This window comes from Micromesistius poutassou (genome assembly GCF_964030765.1).
Source record: "Micromesistius poutassou genome assembly, chromosome: 3".
Classification (NCBI taxonomy): domain Eukaryota; kingdom Metazoa; phylum Chordata; class Actinopteri; order Gadiformes; family Gadidae; genus Micromesistius; species Micromesistius poutassou.
The window spans coordinates 23,647,114-23,674,996 of record NC_140273.1 but is presented as its reverse complement, the minus strand read 5'-3'; the positions used below and the strand labels follow the sequence as shown (position 1 = coordinate 23,674,996).

Sequence of the window (27,883 nt, the reverse complement as noted above, 5' to 3'; positions counted from 1 at the left end):
CCTCATCAGTCAGGGGCGTCTGATTCCAACGGGCAGAGAGAGAGAACGGCTCATATTGATTAGGGACACGCACACACACACACACACACACACACACACACACACACACACACACACACACACACACACACACACACACACACACACACACACACACACACACACACACACACACACACACACACACATGTTAAAACAGGGGCTTCCATGTGAGAGATCTCTGAGGGGGGGGGGTACCCAAGCCTGTCCCCCCAGCCTCATCCGCCCACTAAAACAGGCCGGTGGTCCTCAGCCTCTGGGCCCCCTGGTCTGAGGCCCCCCACTGGGGCCCTGCTGCACCCAGTGGCCTTACTGGGCTCCTCCCACGCCCACACTGGTTGTTGATGTTCAAACCAGTTGAGGCAGAGCTGGTTCCAGCATGTCAGAGCTCTAACTAACCCTCCACTAACTAACCCTCCACTAACTAACCCTCCACTAACTAACCCTCCACTGACTAACCCTCCACTGACTAACCCTCCTCTGACTAACCCTCCACTAACTAACCCTCCACTAACTAACCCTCCACTGACTAACCCTCCACTGACTAACCCTCCACTAACTAACCCTCCACTGACTAACCCTCCACTGACTAACCCTCCACTGACTAACCCTCCACTAACTAACCCTCCACTAACTAACCCTCCACTGACTAACCCTCCGCTAACTAACCCTCCACTAACTAACCCTCCACTAACTAACCCTCTTCCACCCTGTGGGGGTGAAGAGGGTGAACTATGTACACTGCCTCTATAGTTCTGGATACTTTAGTTCTGAATACGTTCTGGATACTTTAGTTCTGGATACTTTAGTTCTGGATACTTTAGTTCTGGATACTTTAGTTCTGAATACGTTCTGGATACTTTAGTTCTGGATACTTTAGTTCTGGATACTTTAGTTCTGAATACTTTAGTTCTGGATACTTTAGTTCTGGATACTTTAGTTCTGAATACTTTAGTTCTGGATACTTTAGTTCTGGATACTTTAGTTCTGGATACTTTAGTTCTGAATACTTTAGTTCTGGATACTTTAGTTCTGAATACTTTAGTTCTGGATACTTTAGTTCTGAATACTTTAGTTCTGGATACTTTAGTTCTGAATACTGCTTTTGGATAGATAACGTTATTATCTCAAACAATGGAAAGATGCCACTGCCACAAAGGACAGCACCACCGCTTCATCAGGCTTCATGGCTTCATCAGGGTTCATGGGTTCATCAGGCTTCATGGCTTCATCAGGGTTCATGGCTTCATCAGGGTTCATGGCTTCATCAGGGTTCATGGGTTCATCAGGGTTCATGGGTTCATCAGGGTTCATGGCTTCATCAGGGTTCATGGGTTCATCAGGCTTCATGGGTTCATCAGGCTTCATGGCTTCATCAGGGTTCATGGGTTCATCAGGCTTCATGGGTTCATCAGCTCCTGGTGGGTTTCTACTTTCAAAACAAGAACACTTCAACAAGATCTTTTTCACCAACTCATCAGCAGTGACTCCCTCCCCTGTCTCCACCCAGCATCCAGCCCAGCCCTCCTTCACAGGGTGGGGGGCAGACTGCATCCAGCCCAGCCCTCCTTCACAGGGTGGGGGGCAGACTGCATCCAGCCCAGTCCTCCTTCACAGGGTGGGGGGCAGACTGCATCCAGCCCAGCCCTCCTTCACAGGGTGGGGGGCAGACTGCATCCAGCCCAGTCCTCCTTCACAGGGTGGGGGGCAGACTGCATCCAGCCCAGTCCTCCTTCACAGGGTGGGGGGCAGACTGCATCCAGCCCAGTCCTCCTTCACAGGGTGGGGGGCAGACTGCATCCAGCCCAGTCCTCCTTCACAGGGTGGGGGGCAGACTGCATATCTTGGGGTGTGACGGCCGCCAGGACTGAGGGACCAACAAAGCTCCTCCGTTGTAGCGAGGGCCGCTAACAGCAGTAAGCAGGACCTGCACCTGTATACTGCTGTATAGTATACTGCTGTATAGTGTACTGCTGTATAGTATACTGCTGTATAGTACACTGCTGTATAGTACACTGCTGTATAGTATACTGCTGTATAGTATACTGCTGTTTATAAAACGGGGGGCCTAAATCAAGCGATCTGATTGGTTCCCAACCGTTGTATATTGAGCGTATACACACAGCTATGACGCCCGTTCAGTTTACAGAGTCCAGTATCACTCCGCGCCTAACTTGAACTGTTGTTTATTTATATATAAAAGCGATAGCGTAGTTCACTGAAGCCTAAAAAAAAGCCTGTAAAGCAATAGGCACACGGTCGCCGGCAATTTAGCCTTCTAAATTGCTAAATTGCCGGCGAACCAAGCTACCGTCTCTAGCCTTCTCTCTGAAGGACGCTACAGTGTGTTGCATAGCAACCGCCGTACACTTTGCCGGCAGCCAGGAGGGACTACTTTTCTGTATTCGTTAAAAAAAATGCTTTTCCGACTTTCTCGCTTTTTCAAAATTGAGGGTGTCTATGACTTTAATTTCGCCATATTTACGTAACCGTTTTATAAAAGCAATAGATCACTTCAGTCAGTGATATACGGTCATTATACCACAGTGAAGGGGGTCGCCGCCCCTCCGCTGCGCGTCGGGACGGACAACGCCCCTTAACTGTGGTATAATGAGCGTATACCACGGCCTGTCGTGATCTATTGCTTAAATAGTATACTGCTGTATAGTACACTGCTGTATAGTATACTGCTGTATAGTATACTGCTGTATAGTATACTGCTGTATAGTATACTGCTGTATAGTACACTGCTGTATAGTATACTGCTGTATAGTGTACTGCTGTATAGTATACTGCTGTATAGTATACTGCTGTATAGTATACTGCTGTATACTGCTGTATAGTATACTGCTGTATAGTATACTGCTGTATACTGCTGTATAGTATACTGCTGTATAGTATACTGCTGTATAGTGTACTGCTGTATAGTATACTGCTGTATAGTGTACTGCTGTATAGTATACTGCTGTATAGTGTACTGCTGTATAGTGTACTGCTGTATAGTATACTGCTGTATAGTGTACTGCTGTATAGTATACTGCTGTATAGTGTACTGCTGTATAGTACACTGCTGTATAGTATACTGCTGTATAGTATACTGCTGTATAGTATACTGCTGTATAGTGTACTGCTGTATAGTACACTGCTGTATAGTATACTGCTGTATAGTATACTGCTGTATACTGCTGTATAGTATACTGCTGTATACTGCTGTATAGTATACTGCTGTATAGTATACTGCTGTATAGTGTACTGCTGTATAGTATACTGCTGTATAGTGTACTGCTGTATAGTATACTGCTGTATAGTGTACTGCTGTATAGTGTACTGCTGTATAGTATACTGCTGTATAGTGTACTGCTGTATAGTATACTGCTGTATAGTGTACTGCTGTATAGTACACTGCTGTATAGTATACTGCTGTATAGTATACTGCTGTATAGTATACTGCTGTATAGTATACTGCTGTATAGTGTACTGCTGTATAGTACACTGCTGTATAGTATACTGCTGTATAGTATACTGCTGTATACTGCTGTATAGTATACTGCTGTATAGTATACTGCTGTATAGTGTACTGCTGTATACTGCTGTATACTGCTGTATAGTATACTGCTGTATAGTGTACTGCTGTATACTGCTGTATACTGCTGTATAGTGTACTGCTGTATAGTATACTGCTGTATAGTATACTGCTGTATAGTATACTGCTGTATAGTGTACTGCTGTATACTGCTGTATAGTATACTGCTGTATAGTATACTGCTGTATAGTGTACTGCTGTATAGTATACTGCTGTATAGTATACTGCTGTATAGTGTACTGCTGTATACTGCTGTATAGTATACTGCTGTATAGTATACTGCTGTATAGTGTACTGCTGTATAGTATACTGCTGTATAGTATACTGCTGTATAGTGTACTGCTGTGTAGTATACTGCTGTATAGTATACTGCTGTATACTGCTGTATAGTATACTGCTGTATAGTATACTGCTGTATAGTATACTGCTGTATAGTGTACTGCTGTATAGTATACTGCTGTATAGTACACTGCTGTATAGTATACTGCTGTATAGTATACTGCTGTATAGTGTACTGCTGTATAGTATACTGCTGTATAGTATACTGCTGTATAGTACACTGCTGTATAGTGTACTGCTGTATAGTGTACTGCTGTATAGTATACTGCTGTATAGTGTACTGCTGTATAGTGTACTGCTGTATAGTGTACTGCTGTATACTGCTGTATAGTATACTGCTGTATAGTATACTGCTGTATACTGCTGTATAGTATACTGCTGTATACTGCTGTATAGTGTACTGCTGTATAGTATACTGCTGTATAGTATACTGCTGTATACTGCTGTATACTGCTGTGGCGTGGAATTAGCCACCAGAACTGAATTTGGGGAATGACACATCCATCCATGCTTTATGGGAGTGTCTCTCCCTCACACACACACACACACACACACACACACACACACACACACACACACACACACACACACACACACACACACACACACACACACACACACACACACACACACACACACACACACACACACACACCTGCTACCACCCAAGCCAACGCCTGACCCCCACCTCCCACCACCCCTCCAGTCAGTTGGCTGTGTGGTCAGATCGGATCTCCTGACTGAATCCAGCAGCTGGGAGGGTAGCCCGCTGGCCCCTACAGCAGCAGTGAGTCGGCAGCTCTGGACACCTTCTCCTCTCAAACCAAACACACAAACACACCCGTCAGAGCTGCAGTGAGGACAGTGTAAGTAATAAGAGTTTCAGACTCTCTCTGTGGGTGACAGCCACACCCACTCGGGACAGAAGAGGACTCCGGGACACTATTTAACCCCTCCAGAAAGACACGACTCTTGAATCTTTGTTCCCACTTGGAGAACGGGGAGCAGAAGCCGAGGCGGTCCATACGTGACGGAACCATGCACAAGCGCACCAAGATCAAGGTGGCCATCGGGGTGCTGATGGTGGGCATGGCCTGCATGTTCGTGGCGGTGGTGACCGACCACTGGGCCGTGCTGAGCCCCCGTATGGAGAAGGTGAACGAGACGTGCGAGGCCGCCCACTTTGGCCTGTGGCGGCTGTGCAAGAAGAACATCTACATCGGCCCCGAGAACTACATCGAGGGCCACGGCTGTGGGCCCATCAGCCTGCCGGGAGGTAAGGAGTCTAAGAATAGAGCGAGTGGTCTAGCATCAGGTCATATGACTGTGTCAGGGTCTTAGAAGAAGACACATTAGTGTGTAATGAAGTCTGGAACAGGCCTGCTTTCAGAGTGCTCACATTTAGAAGTTGAATAACCCTCCCCATTAGGCTTGAAAATCATTCAAAGCCATAATCTGCATGTTTTGTATTGATGACTGGGCTGAGGAGCGTCCTGCTGTGAATGGCACTGCCCTGGGGTTCCAGCGCGCCTCTCTAATAAACACAGTGTACTCAATGAAAACTGGGACTACTGCCATTGAGCCATGTTGTGTCCCTGTACCAATGAAAAAATCCACCTGAAAAGCTGTTTCAGAAAGCTAAATAGCAACGTAAAGCTCAGGGCTTGTTGTCACTCTGGCCAAGCCTTCTGTGGAGTCTGAAGACTACAAAAGATGCCATTGTTGGTGGTAAATCCATTCCTCAAACACATGGACAGCCATAAAAGGGGGTTCCGTCTCGCAGGCATGGCAGGCATTTGCTGAATGCATGAGATGGTTTCATTAAGCCCTCCAGTATGAGGCCTAGGATGGAGAGTGGTTCACATGAGGCTCATGTGCTCAAACAGGTGGAGCACTTTAACAGCCTGGTTCCAGTCTAGACGCCTCACGGCACGGTGGAGCCTGTGGGAAACCATCCGTCTTATTTAAGATATGCATAGAAGACCATTTGTTTATACCAAATAGAATATGAATAAGCGGTCAGGCCATTGCTGTGAACACTGCTACGAATAACTTGCCAAAAAAACACAAACACATCCCGCTTTGGGATTAATAAAGGATTATCGAATGTGTTCTAATCATCATCTATTCATATCACTGAGATGAGGCCTAACTTAATTAAGTGGGCATTCATGATCAGCTTGCCCAGCTTCTATTGGATTAGTGTGTTCTGAATATTTCCGCATTAGCATCAGAGAGAATTGTTTCATTGGTTGTACTGAGACTTTGTTAACGGTTTCAATTCAATTATGATTATTTGCCAATGTAAGTGGCCTAGGCTCCCAGGTTCACAGCATGCTGCAACCACTACCTCAAATAAGTAGGATAAAGTATAGTGCTCTTAGATATCTGTTCTTGGAAAGATGGAGAATACACAACATTAAGCTTAAGTATTTATTTCAATGTAGGTCATTAATTGGATGAGTCATTTTGTTTGGCCATGGGGGGGGTCCCGTCTGGATAGCTGTATTTGGTGAGGAACAACTGATGTTTATTATACTCCCAGGTCTTAAGAGCTGTCAGGATATGATCCAACACAGGTCCTACTTCCAGTTAGGAGATCAATCATCTGGAAAAAATGGCCTCACTTCACATTTGTGCCTCCAACTATTTTACTCCTGACGGAACCCAGAGCCCATGCTTCAAGTAAAACCTCACCAGAGGCTGTAGGGGCTTTAGCAATTACTAATTCCCTCGTCACTCATTGAGGTTATTCTGCCTATGTCAATGCATGTCACTCTGTAGTTTAACTACATGTAACTACACACAGTATGTTTACATGCACAGCTTAATCCGATTAAAGCCATATGCCAATAAAGCCAATTAAAGCCAATATGCTCTGCAATTGGACAACTGCAATTGTCTGGTTATACATGGCGGTGAGTAAACCGATTCATTGGCCGAAGCGTGTCATGCCCCGGTACGATAGGTGGCGCTGTGCCCATTTCAACTAGTGGTAATAGAGCCACCGGCTGACCTCTTTACGTCACCAGCAACAACAAACTCAGGTGGCATTCGAGAAAGATGTTTTCAGTAGACAGCTGTCAGTTCACTTCGGGTCCATATCATTTCTCCGACGCTCCATTGTTCCGACCTCTCGGTCGTATGCGGAGTCCAGCCGGAGGAGCTGGCCCTGCCGGCGGAGGAGTCTGCATACGAGGTCGGAACAATGGAGCATCGGAGAAATGATATGGACCCGAAGTGAACTGACAGCTGTCTGCTGAAAACATTTCTTTCTCCTCCATGTCGCGTTTATTAATATCAGAGAATATCCCCGTCAGTTCGGCCGCGGCGCAATGAATGAATAAAGATTGTAAAGACGTCTTAAAACCTTGTTGATGACCCACATTTAGGAAAACATTTAGGAAAACAGTCCTTTTAATTCAGCCTTGGGTGAAGTCGAAGCGTAGCGTGAGTGCTTCCACCTTTACTGAATGCATGCCATGTGCACTCCCGCGGCCGGGGATACGCTTCTTATAGGGGCTAACTACATTCACCGGCTTCCTCTATCTTCTGCGCCACCTTTTTAAATAAATCACAGTTTCTTGTTTATCGACGGCGACAACAACAACACGTATACCGTCTCCTTCTACCTCCGGCTCACGGCCCCCGGAAAAGATCTGGAGCATGTGCAGAACGTGAACTCTGAAACGATGCTGTGTACATGCAGGTAGAGACCGGACTATGAACGACTTAGCTAGGTGTTCTTATCCCATTTAGCTTGTCCGTTCACGTGCCGATTTTTGTGCGAAGTAGATCGGATAAAGGTGTTTACATGCATTTTACAAGTCCTGTTGAGGTCTTATTTGTTTAGTTACCCGATTATGACTGCATGTAAACATGCTGTCTGATTTAACATGTCCTACTCTAGTTTAACATGTCTCTAGTTTAACATGTCCTACTGTAGTTTAGCATGTCTCTGGTTTAACATGTCCTACTGTAGTTAACCATGTCTCTGGTTTAACATGTCCTACTGTAGTTAACCATGTCTCTGGTTTAACATGTCCTACTGTAGTTAACCATGTCTCTGGTTTAACATGTCCTACTGTAGTTAACCATGTCTCTGGTTTAACATGTCCTACTGAACTATATAAATATCCTAAACATTGCACCACAGCCAGTCCCCAGATCCACCGTCTAAAGGACCATTATTGTTTTCTTCTTTCTCTTCTTCGTTGGTGCGTGCAGTGTGGCTGAGGCCCGTGGTTATATATAGGCTGTGGACATACCCAGCTGTCTGGCGGTGGGCGCCCGGGTCAAGTGCTGGCGGTGCTCTGAGCGCTCAGTGATTGACAGCAGCACCTGTACACACGGGCACCGCCCCCAGCGGTCCTCTGACTGCAGGAACCCAGAGCGCTGCTACTTAGCCCCATGGGTTTAGGGATTTTAACAAGTATGATCCCAAAATCAACACATTGGTTGTAAGACTTACTGGTGTTTGTCAAAACTCCAGCATGGGTAGAACCAAGCAGGTGTCCAGTCCCGGTAACTCTACACACCGTGATGGACAGCTGGCTGTTAATAAAGATGCCAGTTAAATAAGGCAAATGGCTGGAGTCTCAGTCTTGGCCTGCATGGTTATTGGTTGAAGTGCAGCGTTGGCTTGATATGCAACAGGCTTACAGCATGCCCCCTCAGGGATGGGCAGCTCTGTGAGACCAGCAGGGACTTCACACGTCTATAAGTTACCGTAAGGAAATCACTGTGCCCTGGTTAGGACATGCCATGTGTTGACATTAAACTATCTCAATATCAATTTAAGCTGGCGAGGCCCTTATACACATTTAACTGTTTCTCATGTGATCTCTCAGTGTCCAATAGGGAGCTGTGGTAAGGGCAGACTACCAGTCGCAAATGGACAGAAGGACACCAGTACAATTTGTGATCCTATGTATTCCCACAAACTATATATATATTCTTTTTTTTGACAGGGACACTGCATATTATTAGACATTTCTGCAAATATGCCAGATTTAGCCAGAGGGGTAGTTTCCATCTGCAGACCTTGGCCAGATGTAACAATAGGCTCCCTGAAAAGCAAATAACAGGAAGAGTAAAAAACAATAAGCATAAGCACATATGCACATGTACACAGCAGGAATAGATATTCTGCAAAAAGCATGGGATGAAGTGCTGATGGTCAGCTGGACACTGACGGCCAGCAGACCTGGAGTCAGATCAGACCCGTTGACCGCAGCGAGTACGGTTCTAATCACATCCCTGATCTGAGTCAGACCTCACAATAATGGAGTGACAATTATAACATTGTTTAATATAATCTATATATATCAAAAGATATATCAATTTAATATTCTATATAATAATATAGTAATATACAAAATAATAATGTAATATAGGCCGACAATGACAATTATATAATCTATATATTATATATAGATATTCTATATAGAATATTTAAGCATTCAATAACACACAAGTTTAAGCAAGCACTCCGATTGGTCAATTCCCAGTCTCGAGTGGGTTTAAATGTCTGGTGAAAGAATGGACAAAAAGAGCGTGCCTAATTACAGAAAGTATCGCTACGCTAACTAGCCGAAACTACTTTCATGAGCCTAGTTTCCATAACAACGTTCAACTGACCAAGAGTCGGCTATCGTTACCATAGGAACTATTTTCTGATGGAGATGAACTCGGGCAGAAAGCTTGGATTTGAGGGCAAATTAACCCACAATATGAAAATATTTTACAATATTGTTGATAATGAAGATGGTTTGTGTTATTGAATCGCAATCTTACACGAGATGGCGTTCTTGAATGTCATTATTGGTACGTGAAGCACAGCCGTAGAAACGAGGCGCTTGCGCCGAGTTCCGAAGTCCTGTGCTTCGAGTGTAAGACTGCTTAAATCGATCACGACAGGCTGTGGAATGTGCTCATTATACCAGTTAAGGGGCGTTGTTGGCGACCCCCTTAACTGTGGTATAATGAGAACATTTCACTGACTGAAGTGATCTATTGCTTTTATAAAACGGGTACGTAAGTATGGCGAAATGAAAGTCATAGACACCCTCAATTTTGAAAAAGTCGGAAAAGCATTTTTTTAACGAATACAAAAATGTAGTCCCTCCCGGCTGCCTGCAAAGTGTACGGCGGTTGCTATGCAACACACTGTAGCGTCCTTCAGAGAGAAGGCTCGAGACGGTAGCTTGGTTCGCCAGCAATTTAGACTACTATCGAGTTCACTCAGCGTGTGCCTATTGCTTTACAACATTTCCACCCTCACCAGCAATCAACATGTTTTTAGGCTTCAGTGAACTATGCTATTGCTTTTATATATAAATAAACAACAGTTCAAGTTAGGCGCGGAGTGATACTGAACTCCGTAAACTGAACGGGCGTCATAGCTGTGTGTATACGCTCATTATACAACAGTTGGGAACCAATCAGATCGCTTGATTTAAGCCACCCGCCTCTCAGTCTCTCCACTAAGACAGATGCATGACCACATGAATTTCAAACTTCAAATGGCTCAGTTTATGGCCAAATAATAAGCCTAATTCACACATAACGTAATAGCGTTTTCTTCTCCAACTTCAGAAACACTGAGTCATCATGTCAACTGCGGCAAAGACAACTTAACACATACATGATATACGGACACGGTCCTGTGGCCACAACTGTGGGTCTATTTAATGATATGCAGCAATACATTAACAAACATTGCTTGTTACCAGTATTTTATACATTATCGTTATCGACTTGTGTTCATAATATGCATGTGTCCCCCCAGTAGTATACATCGCCATGGACTGTATTATGCGTTACGTGTTTAGTTTGCGTGTGTTTATGGCATGGCATAGCCTACTCTACTGTGTTCATTCATGCAGCCCCTATGGAAAAACAATCCAAATGCCATTCCTATGCAGTTTTACTCATACTCATCATATGAACAATCTTTGACATCATAATATTTAAATCAGGCTAATCGTTTGCATGTTTGTGCTGTGTATAGCCTACGTGTGTGTAAGCGCATGTTGCAGTCCTGACCTGCCATGGCACGTCAAAATAGCAACAACTGCGCTATCCGCCAGTGCATTTAGACCAGGGATTTTTCGGTCAGTTGCGCAATTATATTGGCGCAATGTTTAGATCAGTGAAATAGCACCAAGTATCATTTGCGTCGGAACACACCTCTGCTTTACGCCGACATGCCTCTCCAGGTGCAAGTGTAGTGGCGCCTGGTTGCTGCGGGGGAAAATCAGCTTTGTGCCGGGTGCAAACTAGCAACGATACAAGCGTCGGTGTAGAAAGTAAATTGCGCTGGGTGCAAGATAGGACCCATGGTCTATCAAGCCCTCTATTCATCCCTGCACAGGCAGGACATGCACTTAGCAACCCACCGTTCCATATGAAAGCTTGTGAACGCCGGGAGAGAGACAGCGAGAGAGAGAGAGAGAGAGAGAGAGAGAGACAGAGAGAGAGTGAGAGAGAGAGAGAGACAGAGAGAGAGTGAGAGTGAGAGAGAGAGAGAGAGAGAGAGCGAGCCTGTTAGTAGAGTGCATACCAAGTTGGATTTGCTTCAAACATTACTGTGTAGCTAGCGGGATAGATGAGAAGACAGCCTTTTCAGTGTGCTATATTCTTGCATGTCGCTGGCAAAGAAACACTAAAAGTACGCAACACGTTCGAATTCGAAGAAGATGAGGAAGACAAAATTGCCACGTTAAAGAAAAAGTTCCAGAACTACTGCGAGAAAGAACTTGCCGTACACGCACCAATTGTTCTTCACGCGGGCACAAGGACCCTCAGAGAAAATCGATGCATAGGTGACAGAATTGAAAAGTAAAAGACTTGAGACTTCAAAAGACTTGAGTTCCGAGATTTGCGCGCCTCATTAGTTTGTGACAGAATTGTATGTGGCATTAATAATGACCAAGTTAGAGGAAGACTAATGAGAGAGGCGGACATAACATTGCAAAAGACAATTGTAGAGCGAGTGAGATTATGTCCAGCCAGCCAAGGCATTAAATGATTAAATGAAGTTGAAGTACATAAAATCCGGACTGTTAAAACAACGCAGAGCTACAAAGGCAAGGTAAATATTGAAAAGGATGATCAGAAGAATGCATACAGCAGATGTGGCTACAGCCATGAAGCAAACTATTTTCCAGCATATGGGCAGACGTGTAACTAAGAAAAAATATTTTGCGAAAATGTGCAATTCACAAAGCTTTTCAGGGAACATGCACATTGTCGAGCAGGATGAATGTAGCACAGACATGTTTATTGGAAAACTTGAAGTAAATTATGAGAAATGCATTCAAACAAAAAAAAAGACTGAGGAATTGTGGATTGAAAATGTTCAAATAAACAGGAGGAATGGGACATTCAAGCAGGACAAAGGTGCTGAATGCACCTTGTCAGACAAAACATTCAGCTCACTGGACATCAAAGGAAAACTGTCATCATCCAAGTGCAAGTTGGTGTCATACACGGGTCACAAGATGGCGTTGCTTGGGATGAAAAGCATCACATGTGAGTACAAGTGGCAGAAAGTTTGAATTTGAAATCATACTTCAAGAAAAAAAAAGTAGACCTTGTGAAGAGACTGTATGAAAGGGGTCATCCCTATGTTCCCCGCTTTGTATGTGACCGGGGAGCGAATGCATTTTTCGTAGGCGGAATCCAGAAGAATCATGAATATTAGGGTTACGGTTAGAGTTAGGGTTATGGTCACGGTTATGGTTATGGTTAGGGTTAGGAGTCAGCGTGCAAGTTTGTCGTGACCGGGGAACATAGGACCCAGGGAACATAGGTACGCTCCCGTATGAAATAGGACAAGACACAAACATTTTGAAGGACTTTGAAGATTTATTTTCTGGATAAGGCTGCTTACCTGGACATCATCACAAACAGATTGACAGTACAGTGATGTCAGGCCAGTGATTGATGCACCAAGAAAAATTCCAGTTGAAGAATTACACAGAATTACACTGAATGGAACAAATGGGTGTAATCGCAAGACAAACAACCAACAGAATGGGTCAACAGCATGGTGACAGTGGTCAAACCAGAGAAAATGTGCATCTGCATGGATCCGGAAGACCTAAACAGAGCCATAAAAAGAGAACATTATCCACTTTTGACTGTTGAAGAAGTAGTGAGCCGCATGTCTAAAGCGAAATACTTTTCAGTATTAGATGCCAATCAAGGATTTTGGCAAGTTCCAAAATCCTGAAAGTTCCAAGCTGTGCACGATGAACACTCCAATAGGGCGCTATCGCTTCCTACGGTGACCATTTGGAATATCTTCAGCCTCAGAAATGTTTTATAGGTCTGGTGCTCAGATGATAGAGGCCTGGATGGGTGGTCAACATCATCGATAATATGCTGGTATGGGGAGACACGCTAGAGCAACATAACGGCAGCTTAGTGAAGCTGCTGGAGTGTGCCAGAGATTAAATCAAAATCTGAATGAAGGAAATCAAATACAGAGGCCACATTCTCAGTGTACCCACTGACAAGCAAGAACGATTTATGGGACTGATTCAGTATCTAGAAAAGTTAATCAAGATCTGAAGTCAGTGCACCACAAATAAAGTTGCTTGAGAAAGACAGAATGGCATTGGGAACAAGCACAGGTGAAAGGTTTTGAAGACTCGTCATAAATGCACCTACCTTGAAATTCTTCGATGTCAACAAGCCTGTTATGTTATCAGTGGACGGAAGCTCAGAAGGCATATGCGCAATCATACTGCAGCAAGGCAAACCCGGGGCGTACCCCTCTCACTCATTGAATGTACGCGCAAATCGAACAAACAAAAGAATTGCCATAGTATATGGCTGTGAGAAATAAATCAATATGTCTATGGCAAGGTGATAGACGTCAGAGTCACATACAAGCCAGGCAGAGAACTCCATATTGCTGATGCTTTAAGCCGTGCGTATCTTGATGAAATGGATGACGAACTGCTAAGAAGATCTGGTCATAAACTGCATCACACGTCAGCTGCCCATGACAGAGGAAAAGAAGGAAAAGTTTAAAAGAGCCTCAGCAGAGGATCTGGAAATGCAAACGCTAAAGAACACCATTACAAGAGGATGGCCAGAGGAAAAAGGAGTGGTACCAAAAATAATCTAGCCATTCTGGCCCTTCGGAGAGGAAGTGAGCTATTCGGATGGACTGTAATTCAAAACAGACAAGCTCATTGTGCCAAAACATCTCAGAACAGAAATGCTAAGCAGAATGCATGAGTCACACCTGGGAATAGTCAAGTACAAAGCCAGAGCAAGAGACGTTCTATATTGGCCTGGAACGAACACTGAAATAGAACAAGTGGTATCCCAGTGTGCAGTCTGCAACCAGCACCAGAACAGCAACACGAGAGAACCACTACTCTCGCATTCATTGCCAGAGAGACCGTGGGAGAAGATTGGCATTCACTGATCTCCTCCATCACAATGGATCTGAATTCCTGCTATGCGTAGATCACTTTTCAAAGTATCCGGAAATCTAGAAGCTGTCCTTGACAACCAGTCGAGGTGTCAATGCAATAAAATCTATTTTCGTAAGGCATGGAATTGCAGTCATATCTGACAACGGCCCACAGTATGCAATTGCTGAGTTCAAGGCTTTTGCAGATAGCTGGGAGTTCAAACATCTGACATACAGCCCCAACTGTCCTCAATCGTCAAGCAGAAAGAACAGTGCAGACCATAAAGAATTTACTCAAGAAGTCACAATGTAGCGATGGTGCTCCGTATCTCGCTCTCTTAGAGTAGAGGAACACACCACTGGACGGCACGGGGCTGTCACCAGCACAGCTATTAATGGGACCACGTCAAGACGGCCCACCTCCACGTCACTGCTGACCACTAAGAAAGCTTCTCGAGTGACAAGGAGAGACAAAGAACTCATGAGCTCTATGACCGGCAAACAAGACTCTTACCTGATCTGCAATCTGGTGAGAGAGTCAGAATGCAAAGAGGGGAAACTTGGCAGCCAGCTGTAGTTGAAAAAGAGCACAAGCTACCAAGATCCTACATTGTTCGCACGCCAGAAGGAGGGCTGTACCAACGCACACCTGTAGCTCAGACTGATCAATCAACAACAAATGACCTCACACAGGACCTCAGGTCTGGTAGACAGGTCAAGGTTCCAATGAGATACACGGACTGAATGACTACGGAGACTTGTTTGAAATGTTAAAATACAATGAGGCTGTTCTGAAAATGTATCAGAATCTAGTTGGTACATTTGCCATGCTTTACAATGTCATGAGTTCTAAATTATATTTTGTTTAAGACACAATGTAATGGAATATGTGAGTATACAGTATGGTAAATATGTATTAGACACAGTACTCATTATGTTAGTGAGGAAATGTTAGTAATATGTTTATTGAAGATGTGTTTCCAAATCTTGTGCCTGACACAGCTAAAAGAAAAAAAATAGAAAAACTAAAAGAAGGAGGATGTAATGTCTGCGTGTTGTGCGCATGCGGGGGGATCCGAAGTACCGGTTCGGACGGACTCACGCACGATACGTGCGTAGGATGTTCACGATACGTGTGTAGGATGTTCACGATACGTGTGTAGGATGTTCCAGTAAAGTCAACCTGAAGTTAAAGGTCCCATGGCATGTTGCTTTATGGATGCTTTAATATAGGTGTTAGTGGGCCCCTAATACAGTACTTGAAGATGTTCAAGAGATGCAGCCTTGGTGCAGAGTTACAGCCACTACGAGCCAGGCCCACAATGAGCTCTCCACAAACGCGCCGTTTTTAGAGGCGGGTCCAGGTGGAGGGTGGGGGCGTGGCCCTGAGCAGCTTGTGGCCACGGTACCATGCGCTAGTGTTTACAGTGGAACATTGAACACTCCGGGTGCTCTAGATCTAAATAATATCATATTATATTTAGATATCTATATAATATAATATATATTATCATGGTCAAAAGCTGTTTGCGCCTCCAGATGATATTATGAATCTCAAACGACTGCGTCGGGTTCTCAGACGCCTCTGGTTCTTCCACGTCAATATTAAGTTCAGACTGAACAGCGAGGTGGAGGAGAAAGGGATTGTTGCTCGGGCAGCGGGGCTCCAGCGGACAATCCTGGGCAACAATCCTTTTCTCCTCCATGTCACGGTTCCCAATTCCTTCTCAACCATGGCCGAGATAATCCCCACTACGAGTCTCGAGACCTCAGAGAACCTGATGCAGTCTAGTCTTTACACCAAATGGGAGCTTTATGCAGGCTTGCGTTATTGTGTTGCGTGTTATGCGCCATAACTCCAACAGCAGAACGGATATCCAAATAACAAAGAACACTTGCGTTACAGTGTGTGTATTCACACACACACACATGTGGCGCTCGCACGGTCATTGTCTCATTGGCGGCCAAATTCTCTGGGCGGGCCAAGCAGAGAAAGGGGAGGTAACCTGGTCCCTTATGACGACATATGGGGCCAGATCCCAAATCTGTGCGTTTCAGCCTTCATTTTTTCAAAGGCGGAGCAGGATACCTAGTGCTCGTTTTACACCTAATGCAATTTTTAGCTACTGGGGGACCTTAGGGAGGCTAGGGGAACTCATATTAATGTTAGAAAACCTCATGAAGTGAAAATTTCATGCCATGGGACCTTTAAACAGATTAAGTTGACCTCGTCATTACAACTAACATAACAGACATGAAGGAGAATTTTTAATTTTATACAACCCAGTCGCCAGAGTGAAAGCTATTCGCTGGTTCTCCACAAAAGAAAGTGAAGCGTATCAAGCCAGCGCGCTGTATACAAACATACAGTCGAGGAGGAGAAAGCAGTTGTTAAACCTTTTAGATTGAGCAGAAATACTTTTTAGTGTACAGTTAGTAATTAAATGTACCAAAAGGCTGTATTTAAAGCTACAAAAATAATACAATACTCAAATAATAAAAAAAAAAATTCAACGCAACTCTAACGTCCCCAGCTGGTGGGGGGGTGATGACGTCATAGTTTGCGTTTCAGGCGTCCACACGAATCCTAACACGAAAACGCACAGGTCTGTTTTTATCTTATCCACCCTGGGACCTGGTTTCAGAAAAGTGCGTTTTCAGGCACGAAAACGCCGGATCTGTCCGGACGGTCGACCCAAACTAGAGCTGTCCCAAACGATTATTTTTAGATTAATCTAGCGATTATTTTTTCAGTTACAGATTATTTCACATTACTTGATCAATGTAACTTTTCCCACAATATGGATATCAAAACATTTCTTGTTAACATATCAATATTTATTAAACATTTCTTTAACATGGCACTTTTTTGTGCAATTAAATTTTTCAAACTGCAAAATAATGCATTCTGATGCCAGATGTAGCATCTAACAAAAGAACAAAATAAATAATAAGTCACCTAGGAGGAATAGATAATAAAAATACTTTTCTACTCCCTCTCTCTGTGTGTGTGTGTGTGTGTGTGTGTGTCTGTGTGTGTGTGTGTGTTGAATTCAAGATATAGTTTGACGGTTGGAGAGGTGGAACATTAACATGTCAACATGATCTGGCGTCAGGCTTGCCCTTTTTTTTGTTACAATATTTCCAGCATCTGAAAATAGACGTTCTGATGGAGTGGAGGTGCAGGCCAGTAGGATTTGGCTACAACAGCCAGGTTGGGGAACCTTCCTGCATTTTCCTTCCACCATTGAAGTGGGCTAGTATATCTTGGAATGCAATTCTCCCCAAAATACAAAAGAACTTGGTTTCTCACCGCTTCGCCCTCACCGCTGTCCTCCTGGCCAATCTCCTCGTTGCTGCCCTCCCCCTCAGAGTCCAAGCAGAGTGTCCAGCACAGACTTGGAGGTGGTCTTCTGCTAGGGAGTGCTCCTGCTCAATCCTTGCCAGTGGTTGCTGGGCTCTTTTGATATCAATTACAAGAGCTTGAATTTGTACTTGCACCTTCAGAGCATCATCGAGTGACTGGAACTTCGACTTACGAAAGCGGGAGTCAAGGGCAGCAGCAATGATGGCCACATTTTGTCCATCCTCTTTAAAAGCAGACTCATCTGTTGGTCTGCAGCAATCTGAAAAGAGTCCACAGTAGCAGACTCATGTGTGGTTTTCTTCGTGGACTTATGGAGACCCTTAAGCAGTGGAGGTAAAACAGATATTGTGACATAGGACTCTCCACTGAGAGTCCTATGTGGCCAACAGTGGCCTGTTGGAAAGGCTTGAGGACCTGCTCCAGCTCCTCCAGTAAGATCCACTGGTCATTCCTCAGGTCCAGGTACTGCTTCCCACGCTGTGCAACTTCTGGGTCTGAAAGTGTTGCGACCAGCGTTGTTCCAAAAGGCGCCTCACCATGTAGTACGAGCTGTTCCATCAGAGACATCCTGGACCAGGGTATGCTCAGCTGTATGTTTTTGTTTCTGTTTCAGCTTGCTGCTAGCCAGCTCACTTTTCTTGAAATGCTTCACAAGGCACCGTGCAGCCCGAGGGTCCTGTCGATCATGGATTCTTCTCCAAGGCATGGTTGACCACCAACTGAAGCGTATGGCCAGCACAACGATGTGACGCTACCCCATGTTTCTCCTCTAGGATGCGAAGAGCTGCAACAACATTGGCCGCGTTATCATGTACAATCGCCAGTACGTTATCTCGAAGGGAGCCACCGTCTCCACCCAAGAGGCAATATTTTCAGCAGTGTGGCGCTCCTCAAGCGGCCTTGTATTTAAGCTGAATGAGGTCAGCTCAGCTATAAAATGACAGGCGACACCTAAGTATGCCTCAGTGGCAACACTTGTCCAGCATCAGTAGTTAGTGATAGTTTGGAAGTGCTTTTTTTTAATCACTTTTCACTTTGTCCATGGTCCACATACTTTCTCTCCATTAAGTCAGTGAGGTGGCGCTGGATGGAAGGGTGTATCCTGAATGGAATGTGTTTCACGGAAGCCTTCACCTTGACCAATAGCAAGGGGCCTCATGTCCTTTACAATCATAGAGGCTGTTTGTATACACACTAGCCTCCTGGGGTGTGTCTGGTTCTTTTTATGCTTACTCCTGTAAAGGCAAAAAACATAAAGCACATGAATATTCACAATAGCAAATCGGAAATACAGCATAGTCCACATCATTGTTGTTATTATGATATATTTTTATAATAGTATACTACAGCCATCTCAGAGGCTCAACTTCAAATGTAATTTCTGTAATTTAAATTGTCTAATGTGTGTTTACTTCTTGGAACTGGTTGCTAGATCGTGGAATTTCGAGAGTACACGGCTAGACTAGAACTACATAACGAGACAGAAGTTCTCTTTTCACCGGCGTATAAAATCAACCGGTGTAAACAAACCAATAAGAAACATCTGGTAGCGCTAACAGCTATAAACTCTGCAAACACGGGACCTGTTCTAGTGGTAGTTATAAGACGTCTCTATTGAACAAAGTCAATAACTAGACAACAACTCAACAGTCTAACGTTTAGAGTAGGATCTCTTGTTTACTACTGCTTGATAAACAAACATTCCAGGATGGGGAAAATGTACAGACGGTGATTTGTTGCCATCCTGACAGCTCCAGGGTGTTTTCTCTGCTGATGTGTGGTACGCCAAATTAAGTTTTCATAGTCTGCAAACAACCACATTGCTAGAAGCATTAAGAGTGAAAAATTCCCACACTTTTGAAGACTTTCTTTTGTCTATTTGTTGCTCCTCAATGCTGCTGCTGTTGCTGCCGCCATTGTTTTCTGAATTACTCTTCTTCCGTTTTAAACAAAGGCGTCTACAGCGATTGGCCACTAGCGTTCTGGTGCAGATTTACCGCCCCCACTGGACTGGAGAGGGAGTTCATCTAGTAGCCTGGTTGTTTAGAATGAAACAGGGACGACACGTCGACGCAAATTATTAATGTTGACAAATTTATGACGTCGATTACGTCGACGAGTTGTCCCAGCTCCAGCCCAAACGCACAAGACTTGCGTTTTCACAAAAAAATCGGTTCCGTGTGGACGGGGCCATAGGGCGCACTCACACTAGGCCGTCTGTACCGGGCCCCAGTACGTTTGCCCCCTAAAGTCTAGATTGCTTGGCCAGTGTGAGCAGCACGCCATCCGTACTCAAGTACAGATCAACTCCGTGGCCTCAGTACACTTCAGAGAGGTGTGCTCAGGCCACGGCACAGATGCTAATGAGCCGACACACGCACACGCACGGATACGCAACCTACATGTACAGGAGTCAACTGTACTACAACTGGCCCAGTTGAGATGACCTAGTGTGAGCACAGGCCAGCGGCACAGTGAGGGGGGGGCAATCGTACTTGAGTACAGTACAGGGCAACATTGCCTAGTGTGAGTGCGCCCTCAGACTACTGTATAAGACACATTATTTATATGATCTGATGCGTACGATCTGGATCTGCTCATGAATAGTTCTTCGATTTGTGCATGCACAAGTGAACGATCCGACTCGAAAATATTTGTTTATTTGAATGAGATCCAATGATCCGATTCCGAAAAAGTATACGAACATCGCATCACTACTGAGCTGCCGCAAATTGTTTTGTGTTTACCGTAAACTAGGTTCCGCTAGCTCGGGGAAGAGACAGACAGAACAGCGCCTCCCAAAGGGCTGCCGAGGCGATGACCCCTCATGTGTGAGAGGATATTATTCGTGCTCAGTGTGTGGACTACTTCTGTAGTTCAGGGCAATGATCATGGCAAGCTGCATATTTATAGGAATAAGGAATAGAGAGCCAGATTAATAGTTCTTTATTTTCCAATTTCTATATCTCTGAATGTGGAATATATTTAAATTATCTAAATTAACAACCACATTATTGAGTGTGCGTTTAGACAGAAGAGTCTAGTATGCTCTCACATTGTGTGTTTCTTTGTGCGTGGCCATTAAACTCAACAGGAAGTGGGGAGGGGGCAGGGGTGCTTGTGGACGGATGAGGAATGACCTCACACACATGATAAATGAATGAATTGTTTAAAGTAAACCTGCCTCGTTAAATCAATGAGCTTGGTGATTTGCTTTCACTAATAGGTTATCGGCTGTATCACTGCCAAATCTCTCGGTGTACAACTAGTAACTAGCCCTCAGAGAGAGATTTGAAATATAAACACGAGTCATGTTGATAACTTAAGTAACTTAATAATTAAAACTGAACTAAACTATGTGTGACAGCTGGAAACAATAGCCAATCCTTTTGGGATTAATATTATACGTAAACACAGCCACATTGAATCTCAGCGTATCCTTGGTTTGCAGAAGCCTACAAAAAGCTTTGTTTCATTTTGGCGACTGGGATGTCTTCAATGTTAAATATAAAATTTAGTGAATTTGGTAAAAAAAAAAAAAAAAAAATCAAATCTTGTATTATGAGAAGACCACAATAAAACAAATCATAAACGTTATAAATTCAGTTATAAGTATACAGTTGTTTTTTTGTTTTTTTACAGTTGTAACTTTTTGGTCAGTCTGCTTTTGTTGATTGGATGAAGAAAGAAAATGAGTCCAAGCGAATATCATGAATGAACATCATGCTATGAATGAGACCCATATCAATGGTGAGTCATGAGTAGACGGCAGTTATACGCAGAGCAGGGGGTGGAGCGCGTTCACAGGGCCGCACCAAGCATCAGCTTCAGTTTAGTAGTCCAGGACAAAGGGGATGAGACCACAGAAGAATCCTGTCCAGGGTTCACCTCTATCTAGAACTAGATATGAGATAATATGTAGTGGAAAATTCTATTAAAAATGTAAGGTATTGTCTGATAATGTCTTGGGGGTATATTCGGCCCGTTCTTTTAATACCTGCAATATCCTTTACTAAGTAACGGCACCACGGCACCAAGAAAATGGTGACGGATTCTGTGAAAAATATTTCTGGTCCATTCTATCTTCAAGGGACATGAGGTGAATCTTCCACTGCTACTAGATTCAGTCATGTCTTTGAAGACGGGGCGTGGGAGAGACGGGCACAGACATGTGAGCCGTCAGCACACGACAGAAAGCAGAGCTGCTCTGAACCTGTGAGGGTTCGTTATGGTGGCCATCAGAGCAGAACTTCAGCTTTTATAAATGATAATTAGTTCTGCATTCTCCTTCATCCTTCATTCAATATTCATTGGTGGTGTTGGTGGTGTGTATTGCTCTTCTGCTTGTTCCCCCTGCATTAGCATATTAAGATGTTAAACAGACGTTCACCAATCTACTTTGAACTAATTCTGTCTTTTTTCTTTTTTTTTCTTGTAACAGAGGAAAACTGTACGTATTTCAAACACTTCACGCCAGGAGAAGATGCGGAAATCTTTGAATATAAGACTCAAAAGGGTGAGTGTCCTGGTTCATGTACGCCCTCCACACAGACCCCCCCACACAGACCCCTCCACACAGACCCCTCCACACAGACCCCCCCCCCCCTCCACACAGACCCCTCCACACAGACCCACACAAACCCCCCCCCCCCCCCCCCCCTCCACACACACCCCCCAACACAGACCCCTCCACACAGACCCACACAGACCCCCCCCCCCCCCCCTCCACACAGACCCACACAGACCCCCCCCCCCCTCCACAGCGCTCCTCTCCGTTTGGTTTCAAACCGAACAGATGAAAGCAAATAAAGAAATAAAGGCCTCTGCAGCCGTGGAGCATCAGCGCAGATAAAAGAACCACAAACCAGCGGAGACTCCTGTGTGATGACACAGATGATGTGTGATGACAGAGGGTGGTGACAGAGGGTGGTGACGGAGAGAGGGTGGTGACGGAGAGGGTGGTGACGGAGAGAGGGTGGTGACACAGAGGGTGGTGACACAGAGGGTGGTGACACAGAGGGTGGTGACACAGAGGGTGGTGACGGAGAGGGTGGTGACGGAGAGAGGGTGGTGACACAGAGGGTGGTGACACAGAGGGTGGTGACGGAGAGAGGGTGGTGACACAGAGGGTGGTGACGGAGAGAGGGTGGTGACACAGAGGGTGGTGACACAGAGGGTGGTGACGGAGAGAGGGTGGTGACGGAGAGGGTGGTGACGGAGAGAGGGTGGTGACACAGAGGGTGGTGACACAGAGGGTGGTGACACAGAGGGTGGTGACACAGAGGGTGGTGACGGAGAGGGTGGTGACGGAGAGAGGGTGGTGACACAGAGGGTGGTGACACAGAGGGTGGTGACGGAGAGAGGGTGGTGACACAGAGGGTGGTGACGGAGAGGGTGGTGACGGAGAGGGTGGTGACGGAGAGAGGGTGGTGACACAGAGGGTGGTGACACAGAGGGTGGTGACACAGAGGGTGGTGACGGAGAGAGGGTGGTGACACAGAGGGTGGTGACACAGAGGGTGGTGACGGAGAGAGGGTGGTGACGGAGAGAGGGTGGTGACACAGAGGGTGGTGACGGAGAGAGGGTGGTGACACAGAGGGTGGTGACGGAGAGAGGGTGGTGACGGAGAGAGGGTGGTGACACAGAGGGTGGTGACGGAGAGAGGGTGGTGACGGAGAGAGGGTGGTGACACAGAGGGTGGTGACGGAGAGAGGGTGGTGACACAGAGGGTGGTGACACAGAGGGTGGTGACGGAGAGAGGGTGGTGACGGAGAGAGGGTGGTGATGGAGAGAGAGGGGCCATAGGGGCACTGGGGGCACTAGGGGCCATAGAGGCCATAGGGGCACTGGGGGCCATAGGGGCACTGGGGGCCATAGGGGCACTGGGGGCCATAGGGGCCCTAGGGGCACTAGGGGCCATAGGGGCACTGGGGGCCATAGGGGCACTAGGGGCACTGGGGGCCATAGGGGCACTGGGGGCCATAGGGGCCCTAGGGGCCATAGGGGCACTGGGGGCCATAGGGGCACTGGGGGCCATAGGGGCACTGGGGGCCATAGGGGCACTAGGGGCACTAGGGGCCATAGGGGCCATAGGGGCACTAGGGGCACTAGGGGCCATAGGGGCACTAGGGGCACTAGGGGCACTAGGGGCCATAGGGGCCATAGGGGCACTAGGGGCCATAGGGGCACTAGGGGCACTAGGGGCCATAGGGGCACTAGGGGCACTAGGGGCCATAGGGGCCATAGGGGCACTAGGGGCCATAGGGGCACTAGGGGCACTGGGGGCCATAGGGGCACTGGGGGCCATAGGGGCCCTAGGGGCACTAGGGGCCATAGGGGCACTGGGGGCCATAGGGGCACTAGGGGCACTGGGGGCCATAGGGGCACTGGGGGCCATAGGGGCCCTAGGGGCACTGGGGGCCATAGGGGCACTGGGGGCCATAGGGGCACTGGGGGCCATAGGGGCGCTGGGGGCCATAGGGGCCCTAGGCACACGCTCAGACCCCACGCTCCGACAGGTCGTGGCGGGAGGTGGTTCCATCGCTCCAGCCGTAGATGAAGGCTCCCCCTAGAGAGGGGCCCCTAGAGAGGGGCCCCTAGAGATGGGCCCCTGGGCTCCATAGGCCACCAGGCGGCCGATCAATGGCTGGTGACCATATCCTACCCATGTGACGTTTGACCGGAGGCTCCTCTCCTCAGACACATGCTCTATCCGCCCCTCTGTGTGTTGTACCCTGTAGTGGACCATCTGTTCACGTCAGACTTTGACCCCCCGCCGTCCAGATGATGAACATGTCTGCTCCACTCGTCTCCCTCCTTCCACCTCTTCCTCTCTGACAGAATACAACATCTCCGCGGCGGCCATCTCCATCTTCAGCCTGGCCTTCATGATCCTGGGCACCTTGTGTCTGATGGCCTCCTGCACCGGGAAGGGAGGGAAGGGACGTGACTACCTCCTCAAACCGGCCGGCATGTTCTACGCATTCGCAGGTAGGAGCGCTGCACAGTGACCAGCAGGGCCGCAGAGGGGCCTCCGCAGCCCCGGGCTCAGAGCCCCCCGGGCTCAGAGCTCAGAGCCCGCCGGGCTCACAGCTCGCCGGGCTCAGAGTGCTGCGCTTTGGGTCTTTGCCCTGAATACGTTACCAAAGCAGGTGAGGCCTGCTATTGGTCCACGGTCCTTAAGAAGCTCCTCCCTGTCATGCAGGCCTGTGTGCGTTCATCTCCGTGGAGGTGATGCGCCAGTCGGTGAAGCGCATGATCGAGAGCGAGGACACCATCTGGATCGAGTACAGCTACGCCTGGTCCTTCGCCTGCGCCTGCTCCGCCTTCGTCCTCCTCTTCCTCTCCGGCCTGGCCCTCCTGCTCCTCTCCATGCCCCAGATGCCCCGCAACCCCTGGGAGACCTGCATGGACGCCGAGCCCGAGCAGATGGAGTGAGGTCGGGGAGAGGAGGAGCCCGGGGGGGGGGGGGGGCTCCTCACAGCCCCTTCCTCAGCAGGACATGGACTAGAGGGGACTCGGGGCGTGGGTATGAATGACACCCAGTCAGTAACAAAGCAAAAACCCACCCCATTGGTTGGAGAAAGGGGGCGGTGATGTCATGTGTACCCTCATCTTGTCCTGTTGGTGAAGCTGTTCCTCCAGAGACCTGGTCCAGTGTGGAATGTATAAGATCAGGATTCCAGCTCGCCTCCTGGCTACAGACGGGCCCCTAAGTCTCCCAGGGGCCATCTTAGGCCTTGGCCTACGGCTATAGTGTTCATTTTTTTTAAGGTTTGAAGTGTGAGGGAATTGTTTTAGGTGTGTATATATGTATATACACACACACACACGTAAATGTAGCAACCTTAAAATATTTTTTTTCTCCTTATGAGATTTGATTTATCAGAAGCAAAGTGCGATATGGATTAAAAGTCACGTCTAACAAACTACCGTTAAATGCTGGCACAACAGATCACGCAATGCTGAGCATCTTGCTCAACATTTAATATAAACTAAAAACATGCTTGGAGATTTGATAATAGTGACAGACTGGCTTTAAGTCATATTTTTATGTACAGCGTTTTGTATCATATCTTTGTACATAAGTCATTTTCTTCTACTACAGTTCATTTGGTTGCTTTTGTATCACAACACATCAATTGTGTTCAGTGTCTTATTTGAAACACACTTATCTGTCTTGAAATGTTTTCCTTTAATGACAATTAAAGATTTTGGTGACTTCAATGACCACATAAATAAAATCCCACAACTTTACAACTATCACATCATGCATTTCTTATAAAATATCTTATATGTAATATTAAATGTGAATTTGTTGTGTAGGTGTTTGGGTTCATGTGTGGAGGGGGCTCACCCGCCATTGGCTGCTACACAATGACACCTGTATGAGAACCAATCAGATGCAGGATGAGCAGGCAAAGGATAGTATTAGTAAGCAAACCTACACTCCTACCCCCTTTAAAAAGCAAAAGAACGACCAGACCGAGATATAAACTAAAAGTGAAACAGTGAGTGATACAAGGTGAGATATAAACTAAAAGTGAAACAGTGAGAGTGATACAAGGTGAGATATAAACTAAAAGTAAAACTGTGAGAGTGATACAAGGTGAGATATAAACTAAAAGTGAAACAGTGAGTGATACAAGGTGAGATATAAACTAAAAGTGAAACAGTGAGAGTGATACAAGGTGAGATATAAACTAAAAGTGAAACAGTGAGTGATACAAGGTGAGATATAAACTAAAAGTGAAACAGTGAGTGATACAAGGTGAGATATAAACTAAAAGTGAAACAGTGAGTGATACAAGGTGAGATATAAACTAAAAGTGAAACAGTGAGTGATACAAGGTGAGATATAAACTAAAAGTGAAACAGTGAGAGTGATACAAGGTGAGATATAAACTAAAAGTGAAACAGTGAGTGATACAAGGTGAGATATAAACTAAAAGTGAAACAGTGAGAGTGATACAAGGTGAGATATAAACTAAAAGTGAAACAGTGAGTGATACAAGGTGAGACATAAACTAAAAGTGAAACAGTGAGTGATACAAGGTGAGATATAAACTAAAAGTGAAACAGTGAGAGTGATACAAGGTGAGATATAAACTAAAAGTGAAACAGTGAGAGTGATACAAGGTGAGATATAAACTAAAAGTGAAACAGTGAGTGATACAAGGTGAGACATAAACTAAAAGTGAAACAGTGAGTGATACAAGGTGAGATATAAACTAAAAGTGAAACAGTGAGTGATACAAGGTGAGATATAAACTAAAAGTGAAACAGTGAGAGTGATACAAGGTGAGATATAAACTAAAAGTGAAACAGTGAGAGTGATACAAGGTGAGATATCAACTAAAAGTGAAACAGTGAGTGATACAAGGTGAGATATAAACTAAAAGTGAAACAGTGAGTGATACAAGGTGAGATATAAACTAAAAGTGAAACAGTGAGAGTGATACAAGGTGAGATATAAACTAAAAGTGAAACAGTGAGTGATACAAGGTGAGATATAAACTAAAAGTGAAACAGTGAGAGTGATACAAGGTGAGATATAAACTAAAAGTGAAACAGTGAGAGTGATACAAGGTGAGATATAAACTAAAAGTGAAACAGTGAGTGATACAAGGTGAGATATAAACTAAAAGTGAAACAGTGAGTGATACAAGGTGAGATATAAACTAAAAGTGAAACAGTGAGTGATACAAGGTGAGACATAAACTAAAAGTGAAACAGTGAGAGTGATACAAGGTGAGATATAAACTAAAAGTGAAACAGTGAGAGTGATACAAGGTGAGATATCAACTAAAAGTGAAACAGTGAGAGTGATACAAGGTGAGATATAAACTAAAAGTGAAACAGTGAGTGATACAAGGTGAGATATAAACTAAAAGTGAAACAGTGAGAGTGATACAAGCTGAGATATAAACTAAAAGTGAAACAGTGAGAGTGATACAAGGTGAGATATAAACTAAAAGTGAAACAGTGAGAGTGATACAAGGTGAGTGATACAAGACATCAGAGGCCCGTTTACTGGGGTTAACTCTGCTATAAACAACCTGACTGAGTGTAAGGGGGAGGTCTCTGGGCTCTGAAAGGTTTACTGTGACGGATGACTTGG

The 27,883-nt window shown here is 45.6% G+C and overlaps 1 protein-coding gene and 1 pseudogene across 2 annotated transcripts; one reads left to right on the top strand and one right to left on the bottom strand.

Moving 5' to 3' along the window:
• Positions 1 to 4,691: 4,691 nt before the first annotated feature.
• On the top strand, positions 4,692 to 26,028 carry cacng1b (calcium channel, voltage-dependent, gamma subunit 1b). The gene is made up of 4 exons (XM_084465251.1): positions 4,692 to 5,237; positions 22,205 to 22,279; positions 24,604 to 24,753; positions 24,968 to 26,028. The coding sequence occupies exons 1-4, from the start codon at positions 5,000 to 5,002 to the stop codon at positions 25,198 to 25,200; spliced, it is 696 nt and encodes a 231-aa protein (XP_084321377.1). The 5' UTR covers positions 4,692 to 4,999; the 3' UTR covers positions 25,201 to 26,028.
• On the bottom strand, positions 14,013 to 19,506 carry LOC311340436 (E3 SUMO-protein ligase ZBED1-like; annotated as a pseudogene). The gene is made up of 5 exons: positions 19,487 to 19,506; positions 17,936 to 18,775; positions 17,710 to 17,763; positions 14,911 to 14,922; positions 14,013 to 14,024 (listed from the first exon to the last, which is right to left on the bottom strand). The product of its transcript is annotated as an E3 SUMO-protein ligase ZBED1-like (transcript).
• Positions 26,029 to 27,883: the final 1,855 nt, after the last annotated feature.

Coding starts and splice junctions, on each gene's coding strand:
- cacng1b (XM_084465251.1), top strand. CDS start 5,000: ATGCACAAGCGCACCAAGATCAAGGTGGCCATCGGGGTGCTGATGGTG. Junction 22,280..24,603: donor TGAATATAAGACTCAAAAGG/GTGAGTGTCCTG, acceptor CCTCTCTGACAG/AATACAACATCTCCGCGGCG. Junction 24,754..24,967: donor CATGTTCTACGCATTCGCAG/GTAGGAGCGCTG, acceptor CCTGTCATGCAG/GCCTGTGTGCGTTCATCTCC.